General features: G+C 42.1%; 1 protein-coding gene across 2 annotated transcripts in view; it reads right to left on the bottom strand.

The window, feature by feature from the left end:
- Nucleotides 1–691: 691 nt before the first annotated feature.
- Nucleotides 692–25,820, bottom strand: part of ALCAM (activated leukocyte cell adhesion molecule) — a 203,556-nt gene continuing 178,427 nt past the window's right edge. For both annotated transcript variants that reach the window (XM_063953609.1, XM_063953608.1), the window contains 2 exons: nucleotides 3,976–4,091; nucleotides 692–2,539 (listed from right to left, as the gene is read on the bottom strand). In XM_063953609.1, coding sequence (XP_063809679.1) covers nucleotides 4,004–4,091 — 88 coding nt within the window. In that variant the 3' untranslated portion in view covers nucleotides 692–2,539; nucleotides 3,976–4,003. The remainder of the gene's footprint in view (nucleotides 2,540–3,975; nucleotides 4,092–25,820) is intronic.

Raw genomic sequence — 25,820 nt, 5'->3', positions numbered from 1 at the left:
AGTAGTCAAATAAATGATCCACTTAAATAATTTGAAATCACTGCTGATATACTAAAAAAACAACAACAACAAAAACCCACATGGGAAAAATGAGAAAGAATTAATGGGAAAAATAATTCAAAGGGATAACATTACTTCAAATGCACCAGACAAATCCAGAAGGGTTTGTAAATATCAGACCATTCTATAGTCTCAGTACATTTGTCCTAGTAAAAGAAAATGTAGATGCTCGGGACGAAGAAGACAACGAAGATGAATCATCTACCCCACAAATAGTGATTGATGCCAGCACCATGTTTGAGTCTTGCATTTTCACTAACTTTTTCCTCTTTTTAAATGTGTCTGGATTACAAGTTTTAAAGTAACTTTGTGCACTTTATGAGCATGTAAAATTACTAGTAGGCTAACTACATATGCTAGCCTAACAATTCTGCCTGTGCTTTGTTATCACATACACATTAGAATAATAATATGCCATTTTACTTTAAGTTCCAAATTTCTTGTGCCTAGCCCAGAAATATGTGGTTATGAAGAAATTGCTCAGAAAGGTCACCATAGAACTGATTTAAAATTCATTCATTAATACAATATGGTTGAAAAAGCAGGAACAACACAATGTGAAGTACACTATTAAATAAAATGCAAGTCATTTGTGACCATCATCCAACTCTGACACTTGCACTCAATGAGGTTTTGTAGTAAATACACTTTATATGTACAGTCTCTGAAAACATGTTTCTAGTTTACAGAGGATCAAATACATCTTGTGATATTCAATGCATTCGTTGCTGTCCATTTACAATACCATGTTTACACGCATCAAAGAGTCAAATTGTTTTTTTTTTTATAAAGTTACAAATTTAAAATGTAACAAAAAATACTTTGACATTTTATTGTTTTAGAGATTGGTTGATAAATTATGTACTGGTTTTCACAAGATCATGTGAAGGTGCATTCATAAACTGTAGTGTTAAATACAATTAAAACAAAATTGTAACGGCAAAATGACCACCTTCAATCATGAAAAGCGCTGCGATCCAGATGCCACAAGCATTACAGTAGTTATAGAGCTGAGCATTAATCTACAAGTGGACTGAGTTGTCAAACTTTTAGTCTACAGATGGACCATGTTTTACTTTAAGACAGGCGCTAGGTCACACATGACAGTGTGTAAAAAATGGAATGTGTTGTGGCGCATTAACTCCTCCCACACAATAAAATGTGTTTGTGAATGTGTTGCACATCGATGGGCTTGGGCCAAGCGCCACATGTCTGAAAATTAATGAGATCCATCTGTACATCATAAACAGTCATGAGCCAGCAAACTGCTCAATGCTATTATTTTTACAGCAGCAATCCCAATTTTCGAAACATACAGAAAACCAAGATTAATACAGGAGCACTGATCTGTGTAATACTTGCTATTCTTTTTATGATATGGCTAACAGTTTAAATTTGATCTGCATCACGCAACTAAAATGTGAACACCACAAATAATAAGTATGTAAAACGTGCAAAAAGCGGTTTTGCTGGAGATGTACAACCTCATGATACAGAAATTAAGAGCGACTTTTAAAGCTTAAGCCTGGCAACAAGACAATGGCATTCATTCAGTTTATCCTAAAAATATAACCAGGTCATGAAGAAAAAAAAAAGAAAAGCAATTAAATATGAAATAAAAAATGACTAATACCCATCATGAAAGAAATTATTATTAACTATAAGTTAGGTGGATCCTTCAATAACCAGCTTTTGGACATAATGAATAAAATTCTGTTTTTCAATGAACACTTGTACCATATAAGCATTTCTTTTTCTGAAACTTTGCTTTTTGTAAGGCAGTAAAGAACAAAAAAAATAAAATCAAGATTCCAGTAATTTTAAATTAATGATCTGAAATTCAGTTTGCCTGAAATGCTATCGGTAAAATACGTAATTGGCTGTGAATGCAATTCTGTGTGTCTATTTATAGATTATATGCCTTACTTTATGTAATGCGATGAATCTGGATATATGAACCATGTTTTAAATACATGGATTGTGTAATGTTGGAATCTACTGAAAATACTGGGAAAATGTTACCTTGTGGAATGCAACAACTGTGTCATTCTACATCTAAGTGTAACAGCTTCACTAAGTTTTACCGATAGCAATCAGAATTAAAAATGTACCTGCACATCAAACAGTGTCATAAAAATAATAACATTACACTATACATCTGATTAACAGCAATTCCTGGAACAAAGCCTTACAGTGTATAAAAATAGCTACGTAAAAAAATTTACATAAAAGGCAAACAAAACAAATTGTCAGTGCAGACATTTACATAAAAAAATAACAGAACACAACATGGTAAGCTATCATCATGGCTGTTGGAACAGTTTTTGTTGATCCTTTGCAGATATAAGTTTTCCTCATAATCCTGTGACAACTTGGTACAAATGTTTAATACTTTGACCATGAAAATTTGCAGTTCCATTGTATATATTCCATTAAGTACAATCCACAGTCATGCTCCAAACTGCTCATCATGGTTTTCCTACAAACATAAAATAAAAGAACTGAAACAAAACATACAAACCATGCATAGTTCAATTTGGACATTATATATCAATTTAAGAGTATGGGGTATATTTACTAAGATAGGTGGTCTTCAGGATGCTGGCGGCTGGGCTCCCGACGACCACCATACCGGTGCCGGAATCCCGACCGTCTGCATACCGACAACTTTTCTCCCTCTTGGGGGTCCATGACCCCCATGGAGGGAGAACAGATAGCATGGCGCACGTAGCGCCCCACCATGCTCGCCGCGCAGCGAGCCCACAAGGGGCTTATTTGCACTCGCCCAGCTGTCGGTAGTCGGGATTCCGGCACCAGTATGCTGGCAACACATACTACACCCTACTAAGAGGCGTCTTTCCAAAGATGACGCTTTTCATCTATTCCGGACATAGGATCTAAAAGAATTAGAATTTCAAATGCAAAACACTTCTAAATTTGCATTCAATTACAATTGCCATTTACACAGTGAGGCTGCCTTCAACTGCAAATACTCTGTTTCAGTGTTTGGAATGTGTAGTGGTCGTAGAACAACAAAACTTGAATTCAGATTCATTGTACTCTATCATTGGTGTCCAATCTTCTTCTATAACCACTGTATATTAATACTCATTCATACAGCATTAGCAAATACTGCAAAACTTTACTCTGCTTAAACATTCTACTTACCGCTTGCACTCCAACCCCCACCCCCCGACTCCCCAGTAAAAATGTGCCATGACCAGTGTGCCTCCCACTATTACTCAGCCTCCGATTGGAAGCACTGTGTTGATCACATGCTGGACTGGCACTGGCCTAGCTATAAGCTAGCAAAGCCTTTGCACCATTCAATCATTTACATTTTTTATAAATGTGTAAAGAAGATTTCCCAGTTTATAATAAGGTGACCTGGAAACATTTAGCCTGCTCACTGCTATTTTAGGAGCGCACTCAAAAATTCTTATAACTGCAGATTTTCTTGTATAGTACCAATCCCTTATAAAACATAGCAAGAAAATGATGCCTTTAAGCACACATACTTTATAAACACCCTTTTGCTTACTGTTAGTTTTAATGTTGCCTATAGCACTCAGAACGATTGCTGTAGTATGACGTTTTGTGGGATCGCTAATTATGTACATAGTGCAGGTAGGCTTTATGGCTTAAGAACAGCATTTGATATGATATGATCTCCTCAGCATTAATGTTTAGCAACACTTAAATATAAATATATCGTATGGAAATTGTTTAATGTGAAAACACCTCTTTTAGCTTGAACACCATGAAATAAGTTTTGTATTAATGTGTGTATGGAAATATAACCCTTAGAGTGACCACAACTCTTGGAAACACATTTTTTTTTCCTTTTAGAGGAAAAGGCTTTGCAGTAGAGTGAAAAGATACCATATGCAACATAGGCCGATTAGTGAATCTTACCTTGAGTAATTTCTTACACATATACTTCTTATGCTTCCAATTTGTGATTATTTTCTTCTAGCTTCTTGTTTTCTTCTGTGTTACCAAGTTCTTTACCTACATGTTTCGATGCAGAGCTACATATTATGCAAAAGCAGAAAAGAAAAGTGTTAAAATATAATAAAGAGCAAAAATCAGGATTTTGGTACTTACCGATAAATCCCTTTCTCCGATTCCACAGGGGCCACTGGAGTGTAGTTACAATGGGGAGATAGTAGGTGGTATTGGTAGCTGGCACTTTAAAAATTCTCACACTGTGGCTAGCTCCTCCCCTACTATCTCCCCTCCAAGCCAGTCTACGTTAAACTGTGCCCGAGGAGAGCTGTAATAAACAAACCGTAAGGTAGAGGAGGTTAGCGACGCCCTGTAAACCAGGCGAACACAAACTAAACCTGGAACAGAACCTGACAAAAACCAGGCTAGCCTGAACCCAACAAGCAGTCATATGGTGATCTGCAATCGTTAATCAAACAAAAATCAGGAGAAACAGCGCTGGGCGGGCGTCCAGTGGCCCCTGTGGAATCGGAGAAAGGGATTTATCGGTAAGTACCAAAATCCTGATTTCTCCTTCATCCACTAGGGGCCACTGGAGTGTAGTTACAATGGGGACGTCCCAGAGCTCCCAAAAAACGGGTGGGAAAGCGCTGAGAGTCCTGTAAAAACTGCTCGGCCAAACAGTGATGCAGAGGCCGTAAAAGTGTCAAACTTGTAGAATTTGACAAAACGAATGTCGGTTTGACCAAGTAGCCGCCCGACAAAATATTCATGGAGACCCCGCGGGCGGCTGCCCACGAAGGTCTTACAATGCGCGTAAAGCGCGCTGAAATGGAAAACGGAGGCTCCCTAGTAACCGCCAAGAAGACTGTCTGATGATCAGATGTATCCAACTGTCCAGCATATGCTGGGACCCCGGCTATTTAGTACGGGAGCATCGTCCAGAGCAAAGAAGAAAAACACTTCATCGAATAGCCTGAGACCTCTGTAGAGAGAGTTGACGAGCCCTGACAACATTCAGAGAGGATTGACAACCACTAGTGTCAGATTTATATGAAAAATGGACATCCCCTCTGGAAGAAACGACTGCTGAGGCCGAAGCACAGCCCGGGGAGTTGCCAATAGAGTACTCCCTGAACAAGAGGCCGAACTTACGGCCGCTAGGCTAATATCATTTGGAAGAAAAGCGAAAAAGGCAGAGACCTAAAATTCCGGTCAGTGTGGTTTGAAGCGCAGCGGAGCAAAAAACCTCCCAGAGAAACCAAAGATGAATGGTAACTGGAAGAAGGGGGAAAAACCCCTTTTATCTTCATTATGTCCCATAAAGTTTTCCCAAAGTGGCAAAAGCGAGAAGAGGTAATAGACTTCTGAAATCGGAGCCCAGTAGGCCTAACCGAACTAGGGAACTCCTCCCTTCTGAGGTCTCGTGAACAGTCACACGGGTAACCGAAACCAGTGTAAAATTGAACAAGGAGAAAAAAGGAGCCTGTTGAAGTAGACAGTCCAGTCGAGGTAGGAGCCAAGGCTCCTCTACTGACAACAGGCGTATCTGTATCTTCAAGTCATGCGTGGCCCAACCAGCGCCACCTAGAGGACTAGCACGCATAATCCCCTCCTGTGTTACTGAACATGAAGTAGAAATAGAAAAGGAGGCAGGATAGAATAACCAGAAACCTCCCCGGAGCCCTGAGGGCCTCCACGGCTACTGCCGTCCGAGAGTAATAAAGGGTTAAAGAGTCAGTCAGAACGCCCTGAGGTCGATCCGAAATCTCCGCCCACAGCGGACCAGCTGACAAAACTCCGGGGCATGTTCCCTCACCCAGGAGTCTGACCTGGTGGCTTGATCTGGAAACAAGATTGTTGTCCCCCGCTCCGAGAGGAATGGAGGCGACCACTCATTGCGTCGCAACTTGACTGAAGAAATAGAGTCTCTGGTGCCGAGGAATGAAAAATCCTCTGACGGACCGTGTTGAGAAACGTCTATGCGGAGCATAAATTGGATCTGTGTCGAATCAGAAGCTCGTGGATCCTCCGGATATTCAGAAGCCACCTAATGTACAGAGTGGGATAGTAGCAGTAAATTGTCCCATTAGGGAACCAACGTCACCCACTGCCCTTGAAAAAGAGTTATTCTGTGATCTTCCTAAACTCTGTGGGAGCGGAAGAGAGAAGAGTAAAGGACTTACAGTGAAAATGAGAATCCTGTTAAGGGGGAATCTGAGAAAAGCCTGTCCAACGGAAATCAGTAAACAGGCATCTCTGAAGACAAGGGAGACGTAAAACTCCCTTTCTTGTTTAAACTAGCAATCACAGACTAAAAGGATTGTAAGGCCAGAATAGGCCTGTCCGAGCCACTTGGCTTCGGAACGTGAAAAGAAAACAAAGGCCTGAGAACTGTCCTAATTCAAATGATATGTGAAAAAAAAACAGGGATTAACACCCTTTGCGGTTAGAAACCTATGGAGCGCAGCCTGCAGTATGACTCTCTTGTCATCGTAAATCAGCCGACCCATGCCGAGGGACTCCTGAGACGGTTGTAACCGCCCAAGCCTTCTCCCATCGACCTGCGCCTACCCTGGGACCCTGCAGGTGGTAGAAAAGTCTGTGTAATGGGTGTATAGGATGACATAAAATCAGACTGGACCGAGGATGTTGAACCTCTGCTTCAGCCTTTTTACCCTGAGAACCCCTGGCGACGAAGATATCACCCGTGTGGAGTCAAAAGCCTGAAAGGGCACGGAAAAATCTAAAGGGAAGACCAGTAAAGGTCTGTCTTGGAGCTGGGGCAGTAGTAGGAGAAATCAAAGTGGACCTACCTCCATTGGTTCAAGAAATCCTGCAGAAAGTTCCTTCCCCAGAACCATCTGCCCCGTAGGATTTCATGTTTACCTGTCACTGTCGCAGCCCCAGAGGTCGTCGGGTTAAGACAGCCCAAGCGAAGATGCAGGGTCCGAGTCTGTAGACGTGGAGACCTCCAAGGAACATAAAGCAGAATCGTGATTCTGACCTGTACCAAAGTATCAATTGATCCTGATGCGAAGCATCCTGTAACCTAGAGGACAATTGTTCCCCAACCTACCTGCTCCGGACACGGTAGAACCATGCTGCCGCATATGTCGATGGATCCCTGAGCAAGGTTGCCTCAGGAAAACGGCGGCTTGATGGACCGGCGATACACCGAGGTGTATACCCTAGAGAGGTTCTGATACCATCTCCTGCCATCTGCGGGGAAAAGATAGGAAAACAAACCTTGTTTGATACCTGATATTGTGTGTCGGCCGCCTACCGGAGCCTGCCCAGCTCATCCGAAACTGGATCAGTCGCTGTCATTTTCGTCAATGGCGTGGAACCCTGATGGACTTGACGTGTCCTCCTCCTTTACCTGCAGTATCAGATGAACTGCTGTATTATGTACCTGTCTATTCTGAGACACTGGTTCAGATCCACAGAAAACAGACATCAGTAATGCATGGAATGTTAGCAAAGTTTCTTTTTGGAAAGGTGTGTTTGGTCCCGCTGTGATTTGATCCTGTGACCTTGGAAACCAAAGTCCAAGGGCTTACCTGATGAGCTATTGTCTGGATAATAGTGACATTACCTGCATCATTGATCAAACAGGGGTGTGCAGGTGCGTGGAGGGCGAAGCAGATGGCTCCGCCGCATACTTCACACCTAAGAGGGAATTCTTCGACTATCCCAGGAGAGACAAACGAAAGGAGAAAAGGTTGGTTAAAGAAACAGAGCCCTACGTAAGGTCTGCACTATAATGTGTAGTGACCGATACGATTAAAATAAACTTTCTGGAGCAGCGGAGACCTGAACCAGTAATGCTGCGCTGTGGGACAGGAGTCTTAGCCCTAGGCTATAGGAGTTCTCCTTAAAGTTTTGTTTGGATTCAAACCCCTGTTCAGATACCCGCTACTAGCGTACTGAGCCGCAGCGCTATTTGTCTGATGCCTTACACGCATTCCACAATTACAAATAGCATTAGTAACTAGTGACACCAAGGAATAATAAAGGGAAGGCAACACCCCGCCCTGTATTTAGTGTACCGCTAATTAAGGTGCACCAGATGTTTCTCGGAGGTTCCGCTGGCTTTTCAAAATGGTGACCAGCCTGTGAGAAAGATGGGGGAAAATGTTATGTGCAAGATGTTATTAGAAAACATTGCAGAAGTTTTGTTTTATCCCCTATATCTGGTATTTTATGGATATATCTATATACATACCTACACGCACTTAAATATATATATCTATATATATACATGCACAAACATAACTATATATGTATATATACACACACACACACACACACACACACCGTAGGTAAATAAATACTGCACAGTAGATTCTTTTAATTATTATTGAGCTGAGTCCTAGCTACTGTAATAGAGCAGGTTCCCTGATTTGCAAGTAGGGAAATGCTGGGTAGAGGACTCTACTGCAGGAGGAATGTAGCAATATTTCAGCAGCCTGAAGTATCGAAAAGTTAAAAACCCCAGAGACAGGGTCTGTTGCCTAGCGACAGGGAGACCTGGGAGCCCACTGAGTAAAGCGGGTTATCTGTAAAGAAATCCTCCCTGCACAGCCAGGAGAGGAATGGGTCTTCAGTGTGAGGCACACACTGGAGCGGCGTGCTGCAGCGGCGCAGGGAGCGGAGAGAGCCCGCCGTACAGAGCGGGAGTTAGCTCCGCCCCCCCTGCCTCGTGCAAAGGTATCCCCCGGCCGCCTTGCGGGCAAATATAACCCCCGGCCCTGCCGGGGAGAATGTATATTGTCATATATGCTGTGGCCGGGGAGCGGTGTGTAACCCCCCCCGGCCACCTGTATGCAGCTGATTCTGAGCCCGCCGGACGGAGCGGGACTTAGCTCCGCCCCTCTGCTCCGGCGCCACTTTTAAATCTAAAATTCAGCTACTCCGGCGCCTGTATTACCCGGCTGAGCTGCGTTTGGGTAGTGTAAATGTATCACCCGGCTGCCTTCTGCTGCAGCCGGGGATAGAAGAGCGCTGAGCCCGCTTACAGAGCGGGCTGAAGCTCCGCCCCCCTCATAATGGCACCAAGATTACACTATGTGTTTAAGATTTGAACCCAGACTTCAGTGGTACTGGTACTTTCTATGCTGTGGGTCCCTGAATTTACTAGATGAGCCACAGCTCCTTTCTGTACTCTGTTCAAACACTGGTTGTTATACAGGACACACACAGTAAAAAACCATCACATTTAAGTGTAAAATCACACATCAGTCTGGAGGGGGGGAGATTGTACTCACCGTCCTTTTGATGGCGTGGCCCTGACACGCGCCGCACGCAGCGGTGTCCGGCCGGAATCTTCTGATGTAGTGGTCCCGACACACGCCGCACGCAGCGGTGTCCGACCATTTTTGATACTCACCGCTGCCATGCTGCCGGAATCTTCTGCTGGATGGAGTGGCCGCGACACGCGCCGCACGCAGCGGTGTCCGCCAACTCAGGAGAGCTCAGTGTCTCCCTCAGCCGGGGCCCATCCCTAGCCGCACGCAGCTGCGATGGGACCCCGCCGGCAGCTCCCACGGTGCAGACTGGCAGTGGCAGAGCTGCCAGTCTGTGAGTGTGTGTAAGAAAAATAAAATAATAAAGAAAAAAGAAGAAAATTCTTCAGCTAAACCCAAGTGAACCAGCTACCTCGGGCACTAAACTAAGACTGGCTTGGAGGGGAGATAGTAGGGGAGGAGCTAGCCACAGTGTGAGAATTTTTAAAGTGCCAGCTACCAATACCACCTACTATCTCCCCATTGTAACTACACTCCAGTGGCCCCTAGTGGATGAAGGAGAAATATGTCTACATGTGTTATAGCTCAGTGGACAAAAAAAAATGTATTCACTAAAATACAGCCATAAAAAAAAAAACACAAGGTGGAATTCAATTAGCTGCTAATTGATCACCGAATTAATTCCATTATCCCCGATAGCCGGCACTATTGGAGATTTTGTTTCACCTGCCTGGAGACAGTAATAATAAAATCCCTTATAGGTGCCTTTTTTTGCTGCCATGACTGCAAAAAAACATGGATCTGGAAACTTATCCCATACCCATGTGTTTTTTTTTTGCATGGAAATGGGTAAATTATTTTGCAAAAAACAAAACAAAACTGGCATTCATTTAACTGCCTGAAAAATACATGGGGCACAAAATATATACAACTTTTTTTGCGGAAAAAATTTACTGCAAATAATGAAATCCCCCCTACAGCAGCAATTATACTGCATACAACTTAACATGACTACAGACTCTTTTTCCACGAACAACTTAAGCAATATGACAAAGTTATTTAGTTAATAGTTAAATTATTATGGTTATAAGTAATGGGATTCTCTGGCAGACTTTGCTTTATAAATAAGCATTATACTGTCGATAAATTTTATTTAATACTTTTTAATTGCATAACAATAAAAAATAATAATAATAAAATAATAATAATAATAATAATAATAATAATAATAATAATAATAATTATTAAAGGCCAGCACCTACAGTAAATGAATTGCTTTTATGGACTACAGTACTACAGACAGTACCAAAGATTTATCTTTTGATATCAAACTTATTTGATGAAGCAACCTCTGAGGCCCACTAATGCACTGCAACAAACAGAAGGTGGCGCTAATGTTACAACTGTTCCAATGTGTACATCAAAAAGAGGCAAATGAATCAAGAATGTCAGAAGGAGAGCCTTCACAAATAACTATTTTCTCTAAGGTTCATTTGTGTACTAGCTAGCAACTGCAAAATGTCTGTTATGACAGATTAGTGATGTACAAGTTATTACTTCAGGCTAAAATAACACATTGTTCGTTAAAAGAAACACCTGCTCGTTCTACATACTACTGCTATTTAATGAGCATCAAGTAAAGCCACAATTTGACAGTAATATATTTCAAAGGCTGTCTATTGCAGAGATTAATAATATACATGAAATAACTGAAGTTGTCATAACTAAAATTAGATTCAGGAACATTCATTTTGGTTTCCTGCTGCTCTACAATGCAGCATAAACTGAGAGCAGTGGCAGCGCACCTAAGGGAGTGAGCAAAAGGAAATCTGGGGTGTGCACTAAATATGGGTTACCAGAATGCTGTCTGTATTGTTCAAGGGTTCCTAGAACAGGCTCTACATTATGTATGTATGTGCATATATATATATATATATATATATATATATACACACACACATATACACACACATATACACACAAACACATACTTTTATATATATATACCAAAAGTAGCTATACTATAAGACATCGACTGACGTGCGATTCTCGCTATGTGGTATACATCATTCTCTGTCCATGTAATAAACTCTACGTGGGTAAAACTATCCGTATGCTAAAGGAACGTATATCCATGCACAGGAGTTCAATCAAGAAGGCCTTTACAGCTTTAGATTCCAGCACACCACCAGTAGCCAGGCATTTTGTTACTAGTGGTCACACTATGGCTGACTTTAGATGTATGCCAATAGATCACATCCCCCCACTACGTAGGGGAGGCGATAGACATCGGTTACTTCTGCAACGTGAATGTGAATGGATCTACAAGTTAAATTCAACTGCGCCCAGTGGTTTGAATGAAGAACTTATCTTGACTCCTTTCATTTGAATTTTCATTGGTACTACTGTTTTACAGTCAACTGACCAAGATAGTATACTTTATGTCAAATTGTCTCTATCTGGGATCGCTGTTGACAATGCCACTAATGCAACTTACTACCATTTCTATTTCTTTGTTTTTTGTGTTTTTTATATAATTTGTTTTTTATGATCAATTAGCCTCTATGTCGATATTCTCCTACTAATGCGGCTTTGTATGCCTGTTTAAGATGATAGTTATATAGGACCTATTGGCCCTTAGAATAAGTATCGACATACAGGTTATTTTTCATCATGTCCTATAATATACTTTTTATTATGTGTTATTTTCTTTTTTTATTTGATATACTTATGCTGTATTTTTTCTTTTTCTTTTTAGGTACAGATTAATGTATGTGACAAGTTGTGTACCTTGAACACATAGGCGGTGACATTGCCAGTGATCTGAGGCCGGTTTTTGTATTGGCGGAAGTTGATTGTCGCGATGACGCGACATCACTTCCGGCACAGCGGTACTTATGTTAGTGCCGTGGAAATGTACCCCGGCACTTGAGTTCCGTTGTTTGGCGGATATTGACAAACGCGGTCGCGTGTTGTCACTTCCGGTACAACGGAACTGTTGATAGTGGTCTGGGCAATTTTGTCCTGCTTTTGTAGTTCCACACTGGTCTGTTCACATACCCCTGGGAGGTTTTTGAATCACTGGTGATTGGGCAAAACAGGTGTATCTGATTTATGCAAATTGCACAGCTTTATAAGGTTCTCTGTTTGAACACTATGTTGTAGCTGACCCCATGATGAAGGTGTGACAACCGAAACGGGCCGTTGGGATGGCTGTTCTGCTTGAATACTGCTGAAAGCCTCATGATGAGTACTAAAAACTTTTTTCAAAAGGCCTGATAATGCTACTGATTCATTAAATGTTTTTCATATTTTTTCATATGGTGGTGTGCTGGTCTCCTTTTGTCTAAACCCTTTCAGGGTAAGCATTGGGAACTATGGTATCAATAACAATTGACACGGCACCCTTCTAACATCCTTTAAGTGTGTGCGCTTCACCTCTGGACTTTATATATATATATATATATATATACACATACACACACACACACACACACACACACACACACACACACACACACACACACACACACACATATATATATACAAACACATCTTTTTCAGGATAAATAAAAGCAATGGTTCTAATATTTTATTGTCTGAATGACACTTGATAAGATGGACAAGCAACTCGTGAGCAGCCCAATAAGGCTCATACTTTACGGCAATACGAGTACACGTATGTCAGTAAACAGCATTACTCAAGAAAAAAGAACTATGTCATAAGATTTTATGTATGGTGGATGCCTATGAGAGGACGAGGTCCATAATGGTGATATGCTAGAATAATTAGCTGATTTGGTAAGCAGAAAATCTATACAAGTGTTGCCTGTCTGCCTATCCTATTGGTAAATTACTGCACCATGAGGGGCCTATGTCATTTGTATTGATTGCAGATGACCTGGAAAATTTCGAGACTGCAAAATCTTGATATGCTTGACTAAACCTACGATATGGTACGCAGAATACATATATGAGTGTTGTGTGTGTCATCAAGAAATAACTGGAAGTTACCACACTATGAGGCGCTTGTTTCATCTTTACTGATTCTAGATTTTGTTGCCTCTAACCCAGCGGCGTTCTGAGAAACTGAGCAGCCAATCATAAAAAGAACTGTGGAGTAAAGTGTGACCACGACAGATACGGAATTTCTTTATTTATACAACCACTCATTGAGGAAGAAAGTGGAAGGAAGGAGAAGTTGAACTATGACTTAATACTGTTTACTATATCTATCTCTATCTATCTATCTATATATATATATATATATATATACACACACCTTTTTCAAGATAAATAAAAGCAATGGTTCTAATATTTTATCGTCTGAATGATACTTGATAAGATGCAAATCACATGTAAATCACATTCATAGCGCAAAGTTCCTTTATTAGGTATCATGGTGAAAGGCCACAGATCTCTAATTTTCTTATTCTTTTAAATTGTGAATTAATGTATTATAATACATATGTACATAGCTGAACAAGTTGCTAATTATGCTAAGCTGGCAAGAATATTAAATGCTCCAAGAACTGCAGGATGCGTCCTAAATCTTAATTACTCATGGATGATACAAACTTTATAACACCTGTTAAGCCAATGCAGCAGAAAACAATAACATACCAAAGATGATACTATTATTTTATGCAACCAGTTTGTACTCATGTGGATATCTGTAGTACACAATTGCCAAAAACATTAAACTGCACAGACTAGGGAAAAAAAGGACTCCATCTGTCATTGCATAATATGCAGATCCCTTACTTACCATTTTATCTGGTCATTAACACATTGTCATTTTTAAACACATGGAAAATCTCTGTAGAAATGTTAAGTTCTGATGTAATCACTTAAGATGTCATTTGGGAAACATATGTATTTGAATTACAACTAATAGAAGGCACCTTGGATTTCTGTGATCTCTATAAAAACACTTGGCCTACAGAATTACATTTCATATGGCCAATGATCTACAAAGTGACTTCTAACATCCGTGTAATTTACAGCAGGGTGTGCACTATCCTATAAATCTCCCTAATGTGCTTGCCATATACACCAGGCTTTCACCTCCTGAGGAACTACAGCTGTGGTATATTTGGAGGTTTTTTGTGAAGAGGTTACTGCTCAGTTAAAAATCAGAGAGGCAGGGGAACAGCATATTTTAGCCATCCAAAAACCTTCTTTTTAACCTGCACAGTTTAAGGTTTTTGTCAGTTCAGACTAGAGACAGAAACATTAGGACAAAATTCAATTTGGTATACACATATCAAGACTACTGGAAATATTTGGATTCCTAAAATACGATTACCTTGTTAGCAAACAAACAAAAAGTAATAAGCTTTATGAGTGATTAACATTTATGAAACATCCATACAAGATTTAATATTTTTGTATACTGAGAAGAATTAACAGGTTCTTCAAGTGTTATATATTTTGTATTCATTATTCTCTTTATTTTCACAGCTATACTTTTTCAATTATATTTCAAACAAGAAATTAGGATTTATTTACTTCTTAATATTTTAGCAATAAAAGGATGCCTTTACTTAAATGACAGCTGTGATCACGTGAACAAATGACTCCATAAATGCCTGCAGATATCATCAAGCGATTCAGTTGTTGTGAAGACAAAACATAACCAAACTGGTATGGGGAAGAAATATGACAGAAGTGTCTTTGATCATGGAATAGTTTTAAGTACCAGACAGGGGGAGTCTCTCAGAAACTACTGGACTCTTAAACTGGGTACACATTAAACAATGTGTACCCAGCGCAATCTCATTAGTGACGGGACCCAGCAGCGGAAAAAGAGCATATACACTTGCTGATGCCCGCAGCGACGGTGGAGGGGGAGCAAACACTACACTATTTCATGAACAATGATGTGTCGGGCACATAGTCCACAATATCGTCTAGTGTGTACCTGGCTTTAAAAACTTTTTTGTAAAACACTATCTAGAGCAGGAGTGGGCAAGAAGCGGCCCTTAGCTGCTGTAGAAGTACACATCCCAGCATGCCCTGTCACAGTTTTGCTATTTGGCCATGCAAAAAACTGTTGCAGGGCATGCTAAGATGTCTAGCTCAACAATAGCTGGAGGGCCGCTTATTGTCCACACCTAATCTAGAGTTTAGAGAGAACAGAGGGCAAAATAATAACAACCAATCAGTGAGGACCAGTTTTGTAGTTGAAAATGCCATTTTAGTGAGAGATCAGAAGACCAAAGCTAGTTCTAGATGATCGAAAATAATAACTGAAGTAACCATGCATTACAACAGTGGTATGTAGAAGAGCATCTCTGAATGCACAGCTGGTCAAACCTTGAAATGGATGGGCTACTGCAGCATACAAATACATTGGGGTTAGCTAATATCAGGTACAGTTTCACAAAACCGGACAGTTAAAGATTGGAAAAATTTCTAGTCAAACAACATTTGGCATGCAGGTAAGGACATAATAACATGAATCCACTCTGTCTTATGTCAATGGCTCAGGCTGATGGTGGTGTAATATTGTGAGAAAAGTTTTCTTGCTACACATAGTACCAATTGAGAATTGTTTAAAGGGAAGTGCAAGGTCCATAACAAAGCTCAAGTATGCTATGGAAAACAAGGTCTACTTCCAGTAGGAAAATGCTATAAGTTACAAAGCATATGTCTAGCTTTTTCTGCTAACATTACATTCAGTTCACAGTCCTTGAGTGGTCTCCAGAGTCATCAGAATTCAATCCAGGAGAACAGTGGTTCTCAAATGTAGTCTTCAGAGCCCTAAACAGTGCACATTTTCCAGGTCGCCTAGCACTTGCACTTATTGAAACATTTTAAAAGATCCACAGGTAGAGGTAGTGGTAGAGCTAATTTTATTACTTGTGATTCTGTGGGGCGACCTGGAAAACATGAACTGTTTGTGGTTTCAGAACCAATGCAATAGAGCACCTCTGGTATGTGACAGAGCAGATTTGCAGCATGAATGTGTACTGTAGCTGACAAATCTACAGCAACTGTGACTGTAAAATGTCAACATAGACCAGAATCTCCAAGTAATGTTTCCATCATTGTGTAGAATTTATGCCACAAAGGCCTCCACAGTACTAGAAAAAAACTACCTATTAAAGTGGCAACAGTTTTATTGCATAGTGTTTTTCCTAAACCTGCCATTATTGGTTTATGGTTGGCAAATGTCATGGTAATCAGTAGCAATAGCAACTGAGCCTCTCTGTTCACTAGATATACAGTATCATCGGAGCTGGGTCCTGGCAGTGTCACAGACATGATGTAATATGCTGCCAGTAAGTGAATTCAATGCAGCAGAGGGGGGCAGGCAGGCGTTCAGACAAGTGGATTGTGAACTTTATGGTTGGGGTTGGAGAAGGGGGGGGGGGGGGGGGGGGGGGAGAGAGGGGTTTGTCAATTTCAGTGGGGGCTAGGGGGTCGCAGGGAGTTGTCAATTTTATTGGAGGGTGTCCCTACAACTCTGTTGCCCCAGGACACCCACAAGCCTTCATCCGACCTAGGATAATATGCAAAGTAGCATGCACAGCATAGGACTAAGCTTATGGAGACTTATGTGTGCAAGCTAGCCTGAACATTTATTTGTACAACTGATGGAAATAAAATACCTATTTTTATTTTATCACATGCACATTTTTGCATTGATTGACTGGTGCAATAAAATGTTAAAATATGTTCATATTTATAAGCTATGGATTGCTGTACAATTAAATTCTCTTTTCCTTTTTATTTCAAACCCCACCCACATTTGAACAAGATATCTTTATTTGCATAAGCCCCACCCACACTATTTTTATGGCCCACTTTTAAAGGTCATACTTTGGTCTGTCATCTAAATGGGATCCAGTCTTTAGGTCAACACTGTCTAGGCCGACCACTATTGGTCGACAGTAAGTAGGTCGACAGGGACTCTAGGTCGACATGACAAAAAAGTCTATATGAGTTTTTACAATTTTTTTTTAACTTTTTCATACTTTACGATCCACGTGGACTACAATTGGAAACGGTAACCTGTGCTGAGTGTAGCGGTAGCGGAGCAAGGCACTTTGCCCGAAGCATGGCGAACAAAGCGTGGGGTCACGGTGCACTAATTGGGGTTCCCGTTACTGTACAGAGAAAATGACACCCAAAAAAGTAAAACACAAACAAACTTATGTCGACCTTTTCTCATGCCGACACAGAAACCATGTCGACCTAAACACTGTTGACCCAAGCCTAATCTACCTAACATACCACACCCCACCTAAACTCTGCTTTGCTTCATCAAAGCTTTCCAGTAAACTCTAGTGGACTTATGTAATAGCCTGCAAGCTGCAGGCTGTGGGGGATTCTGGAGAGTCTGCCCGTATTTTAAAAAGCGGCAATAATTTACAAGGCAAAACCAACCTGGTTTTGCCTTGTAAAAGATTGTTGCTTTAAAAATATGAGCAGACTCGTTGAAATTCCTGCACAGCCTGCAGCTCGCAGGATATTACATAAGTCCCCTAGGCTTTTCAACTGCAGGGAAGGCTGCAAAAGAGTAAAGTAATAAATAGATGGTTTATGACATATATAATCATACCGAAATCTAAGCAATTATCTACAAAGCATAAGTATTTGAAAATTTCACAGCTAAGGTATTATACCTACTAAATGCACAAACTGATAATAAAGATAATTATACAGAGATCAAATATACAGGCTTCAAATACATCCACCTAAATAAGAAAAATACTTCATAAAAAGAACTTGTAATACATTATAATAGACAAGCTACATGTTTCTATAGGCCCATACACACTGGGCGATTGTGAGCTGAAAGCAGGTCACTTTTGGTGTGTTGAGCTGCTTTCAGCTCAAAGCTGCCCAGTGTGTATGCCCTGGCGATGCGCGCTCCAGCTTCATCGCCGGCGGCAGCCGTTCATCTACTGGTATCACCAGCAGATGAACAGAGGGGTTAACAGCTTTCCATAGCGTCCTGCAATGGAAAGCCGTTCACCCCCGCTGACATCGCCGGGCAGGGGGGGAAATAGCTCAGTGTGTATACACCTTAAGACCGTTCTTCATCATCAATTCTAGCATTGTGTGTCATGCAAGTTTGTGGCATTTGCATTTACACAGCAAGCATAGTATGCTGCATAAAATGAAGAGAGATAGTAAAATGCTTACTACAATATAACCTGCTTTAAAATTTGCTACGGCTGAAAAAATATGCACAGGCATCAATTCTCAAGTTACAGATGTCTGTTGATCCTTTTTAAAACCATACAGTACATAATATGTATAAATCTCATCTCAAGCTTACGGAAATAATCTTTCAAATGTGAATAAGAGATACTAAAAATGTTCAAAGTACTGCTATTTCATGTGGAAAACACTATTAACTATGTAACACGGGCAGCTATAACGACAGGTGCAGCTCGCAGGAATATTTAAACATTAACAATTCTAACTGCTACAGCATATACACAGTCTATGGAGATTTTCTTAAATGAAACAATATCATGCATTATTTTGTTAACAAATTTTTTTTATTATTGCTTGGCTAAGTACACTACAAGTACCCAAGATAATCTGCAAGTGTCCTACAGAAGTATAAGGCTCATATTTTCTATTACATAAAGAGAGCCAGCGATTTCACATAATTACGCTTATAAATTTCTTCTGTGGGCAGATTGACTTATGCACAAATTTGGATTGGCCCACAGGGGTAACCACAGATGGGCCCCCACAGCCTCATATAGGGATCATGGTTTCGGACTGTGCACTTGAGCTATGCATCATACATATGTTACATGATAAGTCAAAGGACTATGGTGTATTTTCTACAGTGCATTTCTGTTATTAGCATAGTACATTATCATATATATTTATTTAATCAAGGGACCGAGACCATGCACTCTCCGACATCTGTGGTGGCTGGCCACATGCATAAGCCCTTCATGTCCCTGCCCGACACTGGGACTTACACACACCTTCTTTTACTGAATACAGGAAAATAAAGTCTACTTATGCAGTAAGCACTGCCCCTTAAATACAATGGTATATGGACTTTTCAGGATCAGTCAAATGGTATCTATAGTTGAATTAAAGTCAAAAAGCCAAAGTGCAGGTTGCAAAAATACAAACCAAAAGTAATCTAATGTTCCTCATACAGAAAGCTTCTACTCCTCTGCTCAGTCAGTACAGGTTGAGTATCCCATATCCAAATATTCCGAAATTATTTATTATTATTGATTAACAGTTTCTTATATAGCGCAGCAAATTCCGTTGCGCTTTACAATTTGAAATAACAATAACAAACTGGGTGATAACAGTCATAGAGGTAGGAAGGCCCTGCTCGCAAGCTTACAATCTATAGGGAAATCGGCATATGTACACAAGGAAAGGTGCTATCTATTGCATAGAATGAACAGACATGTGAGGATATGTGTGGACTGTACAGAGTGGATGTAATTTGATAGGAAGGTTTATGAAAGTTATGTGGGCGGTTCAGGAATTTGATACGCTTGCCTAAAGAGGTGAGTTTTGAGGGAACGCTTGAAGGTTTGGAGACTAGAGGAGAGTCTTATTGTGCGTGGTAGGGCATTCCACAGAGTGGATGCAGCCCGATGAAAGTCCTGCAGTCGTGAGTGGGAGCGAGTAATGAGTGTGGATGAGAGATGCAGGTCTTGTGAAGAGCGAAGAGGTCGGGTTGGGAGATATTTTGTGATAAGCGAAGTGATGTACGTTGGTGTAGTTTGGTTAATGGCCTTGTGTGTGAGTAAAAGTATTTTATATTGAGTGCGGTAGAGTACAGGTAACCAATGGAGGGACTGACAGAGTGGATCTGCAGACGATGAACGTCTAGCGAGGAAGATAAGCCTCGCCGCTGCATTCAGAATGGATTGTAGTGGTGAGAGTCTCGTTTTGGGAAGACCAGTTAGGAGACTATTGCAATAATCAATGCGGGAGATAATGAGAGCGTGGATTAGAGTTTTAACAGTGTCTTGTGTAAGGTATGGTCGTATTTTGGATATGTTTTTTAGATGCATGTAACATGATCTTGAGACAGATTGAATGTCAGAGTCAAGGATGACACCTAGGCAGCGAGCTTGTGGGGTAGGGTAGATAGTCGAGTTTTCAACAGTGATAGAGATATCAGGTTGGTACCTACTATTGGCCGGTGGAAATATAATTAACTCTGTCTTTGAAATATTAAGTTTGAGGTGGCGAGATGTCATCCAGGATGAGATGGCCGAAAGGCATTCAGTGACACGGTCCAGTACAGATAGGGACAAGTCAGGGGAGGATAGGTAGATTTGAGTATCATCTGCGTACAGATGATACTGAAAACCAAAAGAGCTGATTAGTTTACCAAGAGATGAGGTATAGATAGAGAAAAGCAGAGGACCCAAGACTGAGCCTTGCGGTACTCCAACTGAAAGAGGTAGCGAAGAGGAGGTAGATTCAGAGAAGCGAACACTGAAGGAGCGATTAGATAGGTACGATAGGAACCAAGAAAGGGCTGTGTCTTTAAGACCTAGGGATTGTAGTGTCTGTATGAGAAGAGAGTGGTCTACAGTGTCAAATGCAGCAGATAGGTCTAGAAGAATAAGTAGTGAGTAGTGGCCTTTAGACTTCGTAGTGACCAAATCATTAACCACTTTAGTCAGTGCCGTCTCTGTGGAATGTTGGGAACGGAAGCCTGACTGAAGTGGGTCCAACAAAGTGTATGAGTTAAGAAAGTGTGTGAGTCGAGTGTAGGCAAGTCTCTCAAGTAGCTTAGAGAGACAAGGGAGCTGAGAGATAGGGCGGTAGTTTGAGAGAGCATTAGGGTCAGAATTTTGTTTTTTTTAAATGGGAGTAATCACTGCATGCTTGAAGAGTGAAGGAAAAATACCAGTAGAGAGAGAGAGATTACAGATGTTAGTTAAGGTAGGGATGAGCACCAGAGACAGAGCTTTACTTATTTGTGAGGGTAAAGGATCAAGAGGAGAGGTAGTAGAGAAGCAGGATGAGAAGAGTGATGATACTTCATCTTCATTTGTGGGATCAAATGAAGAAAGAGTGCCAGAGGGTTCAGGTAAAGAACGGAGCAGGTCACTGGCTGCCGAAGAGCATACCATTTCATCTCGGATCTTAGCAATCTTCTCCTTGAAGTAGGAAGCAAGATCCTATGCCTTGATAGTGGCTGGTGGGGTAGGATTCAGAAGTGATTTAAATGTATTAAAGAGTCGTTTGGGGTTAGAGGCTTGAGCAGAGATAAGAGTTTGGAAATATGTTTGTTTGGCAGTGTCCAGGGCATTTTTATAAGAATGGTAGACTGTTTTATATGTGAGGAAGTCACTTGAAATACGAGATTTACGCCACTGACGTTCAAGTTTTCGTGTGAGTTTTTGTAGTTGTCTTGTTAATTTGGAGTGCCATGGTTGACATCTAGGCCTACGTGGAGTGTGATGGGTAACTGGAGCCACTTCATCAAGGGCTAGTTCTAGAGTCTCATTAAGGTGTGATACAGCCATCTCAGGAGAGGTGAATGCAGAAATAGGTGAAAGCAGTTGTTGGAGTGAAGTGGAAAGTTCTTGAAGATTAATTGTGTTAATATTTCTGCGAGTTTGAGGAAGATTGGAGAACTTCCGCAACACAGGGTTTGAATTAACAGAGGAAAGCATGCAGGTGATAAGGTTGTGATCTGAGAGGGGGAAAGGAGTGTTAGTGAGTTCAGCAATGGAGCATAGTCTGGTGAATACTAGATCAAGGCAGTGGCCCGCCTGATGAGTAGAGGAGTCAGTCCATTGGGAGAGGCTAAGAGAGGAGGTTAGAGAGAGTAGTTTGGAGGCATGCGCAGCAGATTTTGGACAATCAATAGCAATATTGAAATCACCCATGATAATGGTGGAGATGTCAGAGGATAGGAAGTGAGGGAGCCAGGCAGAAAATAAGAATTTACTTACCGATAATTCTATTTCTCGGAGTCCGTAGTGGATGCTGGGGTTCCTGAAAGGACCATGGGGAATAGCGGCTCCGCAGGAGACAGGGCACAAAAGTAAAGCTTTTACAGGTCAGGTGGTGTGTACTGGCTCCTCCCCCCATGACCCTCCTCCAGACTCCAGTTAGGTACTGTGCCCGGACGAGCGTACACAATAAGGGAGGATTTTGAATCCCGGGTAAGACTCATACCAGCCACACCAATCACACCGTACAACTTGTGATCTAAACCCAGTTAACAGTATGATAACAGAGGAGCCTCTGAAAGATGGCTTCCTAAACAATAACCCGAATTAGTTAACAATAACTATGTACAAGTATTGCAGATAATCCGCACTTGGGATGGGCGCCCAGCATCCACTACGGACTCCGAGAAATAGAATTATCGGTAAGTAAATTCTTATTTTCTCTATCGTCCTAAGTGGATGCTGGGGTTCCTGAAAGGACCATGGGGATTATACCAAAGCTCCCAAACGGGCGGGAGAGTGCGGATGACTCTGCAGCACCGAATGAGAGAACTCCAGGTCCTCCTTTGCCAGGGTATCAAATTTGTAAAAATTTACAAACGTGTTCTCCCCTGACCACGTAGCTGCTCGGCAGAGTTGTAATGCCGAGACCCCTCGGGCAGCCGCCCAAGATGAGCCCACCTTCCTTGCGGAATGGGCCTTAACAGATTTAGGCTGTGGCAGGCCTGCCACAGAATGTACAAGTTGAATTTTGTTACAAATCCAACGAGCAATCGACTGCTTAGAAGCAGGTGCACCCAACTTGTTGGGTGCATACAGTATAAACAGCGAGTCAGATTTTCTGACTCCAGCCGTCCTTTAAATGTATATTTTTAAGGCTCTGACAACGTCCAACAACTTGGAGTCCTTCAAGTCGTCTGTAGCCGCAGGCACTACAATAGGCTGGTTCAGGTGAAACGCTGATACCACCTTAGGGAGAAAATGCGGACGCGTCCGCAGCTCTGCCCTATGTCGAATGGAAAATTAAATAAGGGCTTTTATAAAACAAAGCCGCCAGTTCAGATACTCTCCCGGCCGAAGCCAGGGCCAGTAACATAGTCACTTTCCATGTGAGATATTTCAAATCCACATTCTTTAGTGGTTCAAACCAATTGGATTTGAGGAAATCTAAAACTACATTTAGATCCCACGGTGCCACCTTAGGCACCACAGGAGGCTGTATATGCAGTACTCCTTTGATAAAAATCTGGACCTCAGGGACTGAGGCCAATTCTTTTTGGAAGAATATTGATAGGGCCGAAATTTGAACCTTAATAGATCCCAATTTGAGACCCATAGACAATCCTGATTGCAGGAAATGTAGGAAAACGACCCAGTTGAAATTCCTCCATCGGAGCACTCCGCTGCTCGCACCACGCAACATATTTTCGCCAAATACGGCGATAATGCTTCGCGGTGACTTCCTTCCTTGCCTTTATCAAGGTAGGAATGACTTCTTCTGGAATGCCTTTTCCTTTTAGGATCTGGCATTCAAACGCCATGCCGTCAAACGCAGCCGCGGTAAGTCTTGAAAAAGACAAGGACCCTGCTGAAGCAGGTCCCTTCTCAGAAGTAGAGGCCACGGATCGTCCGTGACCATCTCTTGAAGTTCCGGGTACCAAGTCCTTCTTGGCCAATCCGGAGCCACTAGTCTTACTCCTCTTTGCCGTATAATCCTCAATACCTTTGGTATGAGAGGCAGAGGAGGAAACACATATACGGACTGGTACACCCAAAGTGTTACCAACGCGTCCACAGCTATTGCCTGCGGATCTCTTGACCTGGCGCAATAACTGTCCAGTGTCTTGTTGAGGCAAGACGCCATCATGTCCACCATTGGTTTTACCCAACGGTTTAATAGCATGTGGAAAACTTCTGGATGAAGTACCCTCTCTCCCGGGTGAAGGTCGTGTCTGCTGAGGAAGTCTGCTTCCCAGTTGTCCACGCCCGGGATGAATACTGCTGACAGTGCTATCACGTGATTCTCCGCCCAGCGAAGGATCCTGGCAGCCTCTGCCATTCTGTTTCTTGTGCCGCCCTGTCTGTTTACATGGGCGACTGCCGTGATGTTGTCCGACTGGATCAACACCGGTCTTCCTTGAAGCAGAGGTTCCGCCTGGCTTAGAGCATTGTAGATTGCTCTTAGTTCCAGAATGCTTATGTGAAGAGACTTTTTCAGGCTCGACCACACTCCCTGGAAATTTCTTCCCTGTGTGACTGCTCCCCAGCCTCTCAGGCTGGCATCCGTGGTCACCAGGATCCAATCCTGCATGCCGAATCTGCGGCCCTCCAATAGATGAGCCTCCTGCAACCACCACAGAAGGGATACCCTTGTCCTCGGCGACAGGGTTATCCGCAGGTGCATCTGAAGATGCGACCCTGACCATTTGTCCAACAGATCCCTTTGCATGGAATCTGCCGAAAGGGATTGCTTCGTAAGAAGCTACCATTTTTTCCCAGGACTCTTGTGCATTGATGTACAGACACCTTTCCTGGTTTTAGGAGGTTCCTGACCAGGTCAGATAACTCCTTGGCTTTTTCTTCGGGAAGAAAAACCTTTTTCTGAACTGTGTCCAGAATCATCCCCAGGAACATCAGACGAGTTGTCGGCATTAATTGGGATTTTGGAATATTCAGAATCCATCCGTGCTGCTTTAGCACCTCTTGAGATAGTGCTAAACCCATCTCTAGCTGTTCTCTGGACCTTGTCCTTATTAGGAGATCGTCCAAATATGGGATAATTAATACGCCTTTTCTTCGAAGAAGAAATATTATCTCGGCCATTACCTTTGTAAAGACCCGAGGTGCCGTGGACAAACCAAACGGCAGCGTCTGAAACTGATAGTGACAGTTTTGTACAACGAACCTGAGGTACCCCTGGTGTGAGGGGTAATTGGAACGTGGAGATACGCATCCTTGATGTCCAAGGATACCATAAAGTCCCCTTCTTCCAGGTTCGCTATCACTGCTCTGAGTGACTCCATCTTGAACTTGAACTTCTTTATGTACAGGTTCAAGGACTTCAGATTTAGAATAGGCCGTACCGAGCCATCCGGCTTCGGTACCACAAAAAGAGTGGAATAATACCCCTTCCCTTGTTGTAGAAGAGGTACCTTGACTATCACCTGCTGAGAATACAGCTTGTGAATGGCTTCCAAAACCGTCTCCCTTTCTGAGGGGGACGTTGGTAAAGCCGACTTCAGGAAACGGCGAGGTGGCTCTGTCTCTAATTTCAACCTGTACCCCTGAGATATTATCTGCAGGATCCAGGGATTTACCTGCGAGTGAGCCCACTGCGCGCTGTAATTTTTGAGACGACCGCCTACCGCCCCCAAGTCCGCTTGCGAAGCCCCAGCGTCATGCTGAGGCTTTTGTAGAAGCCGGGGAGGGCTTCTGTTCCTGGGAAGGAGCTGCCTGTTGCTGTCTCTTCCCTCGTCCTCTGCCTCGTGGCAGATATGAATAGCCCTTTGCTCTCTTATTTTTAAAGGAACGAAAAGGCTGCGGTTGAAAAGTCGGTGCCTTTTTCTGTTGGGGAGTGACTTGAGGTAGAAAGGTGGATTTCCCGGCCGTAGCCGTGGCCACCAAATCCGATAGACCGACC

This window comes from Pseudophryne corroboree, chromosome 2 (assembly GCF_028390025.1).
Source record: "Pseudophryne corroboree isolate aPseCor3 chromosome 2, aPseCor3.hap2, whole genome shotgun sequence".
NCBI classification, from domain to species: Eukaryota; Metazoa; Chordata; class Amphibia; order Anura; family Myobatrachidae; genus Pseudophryne; species Pseudophryne corroboree.
The sequence above is the reverse complement of the archived record's forward strand: the minus strand, read 5'-3'. Positions and strand labels throughout refer to the sequence as shown.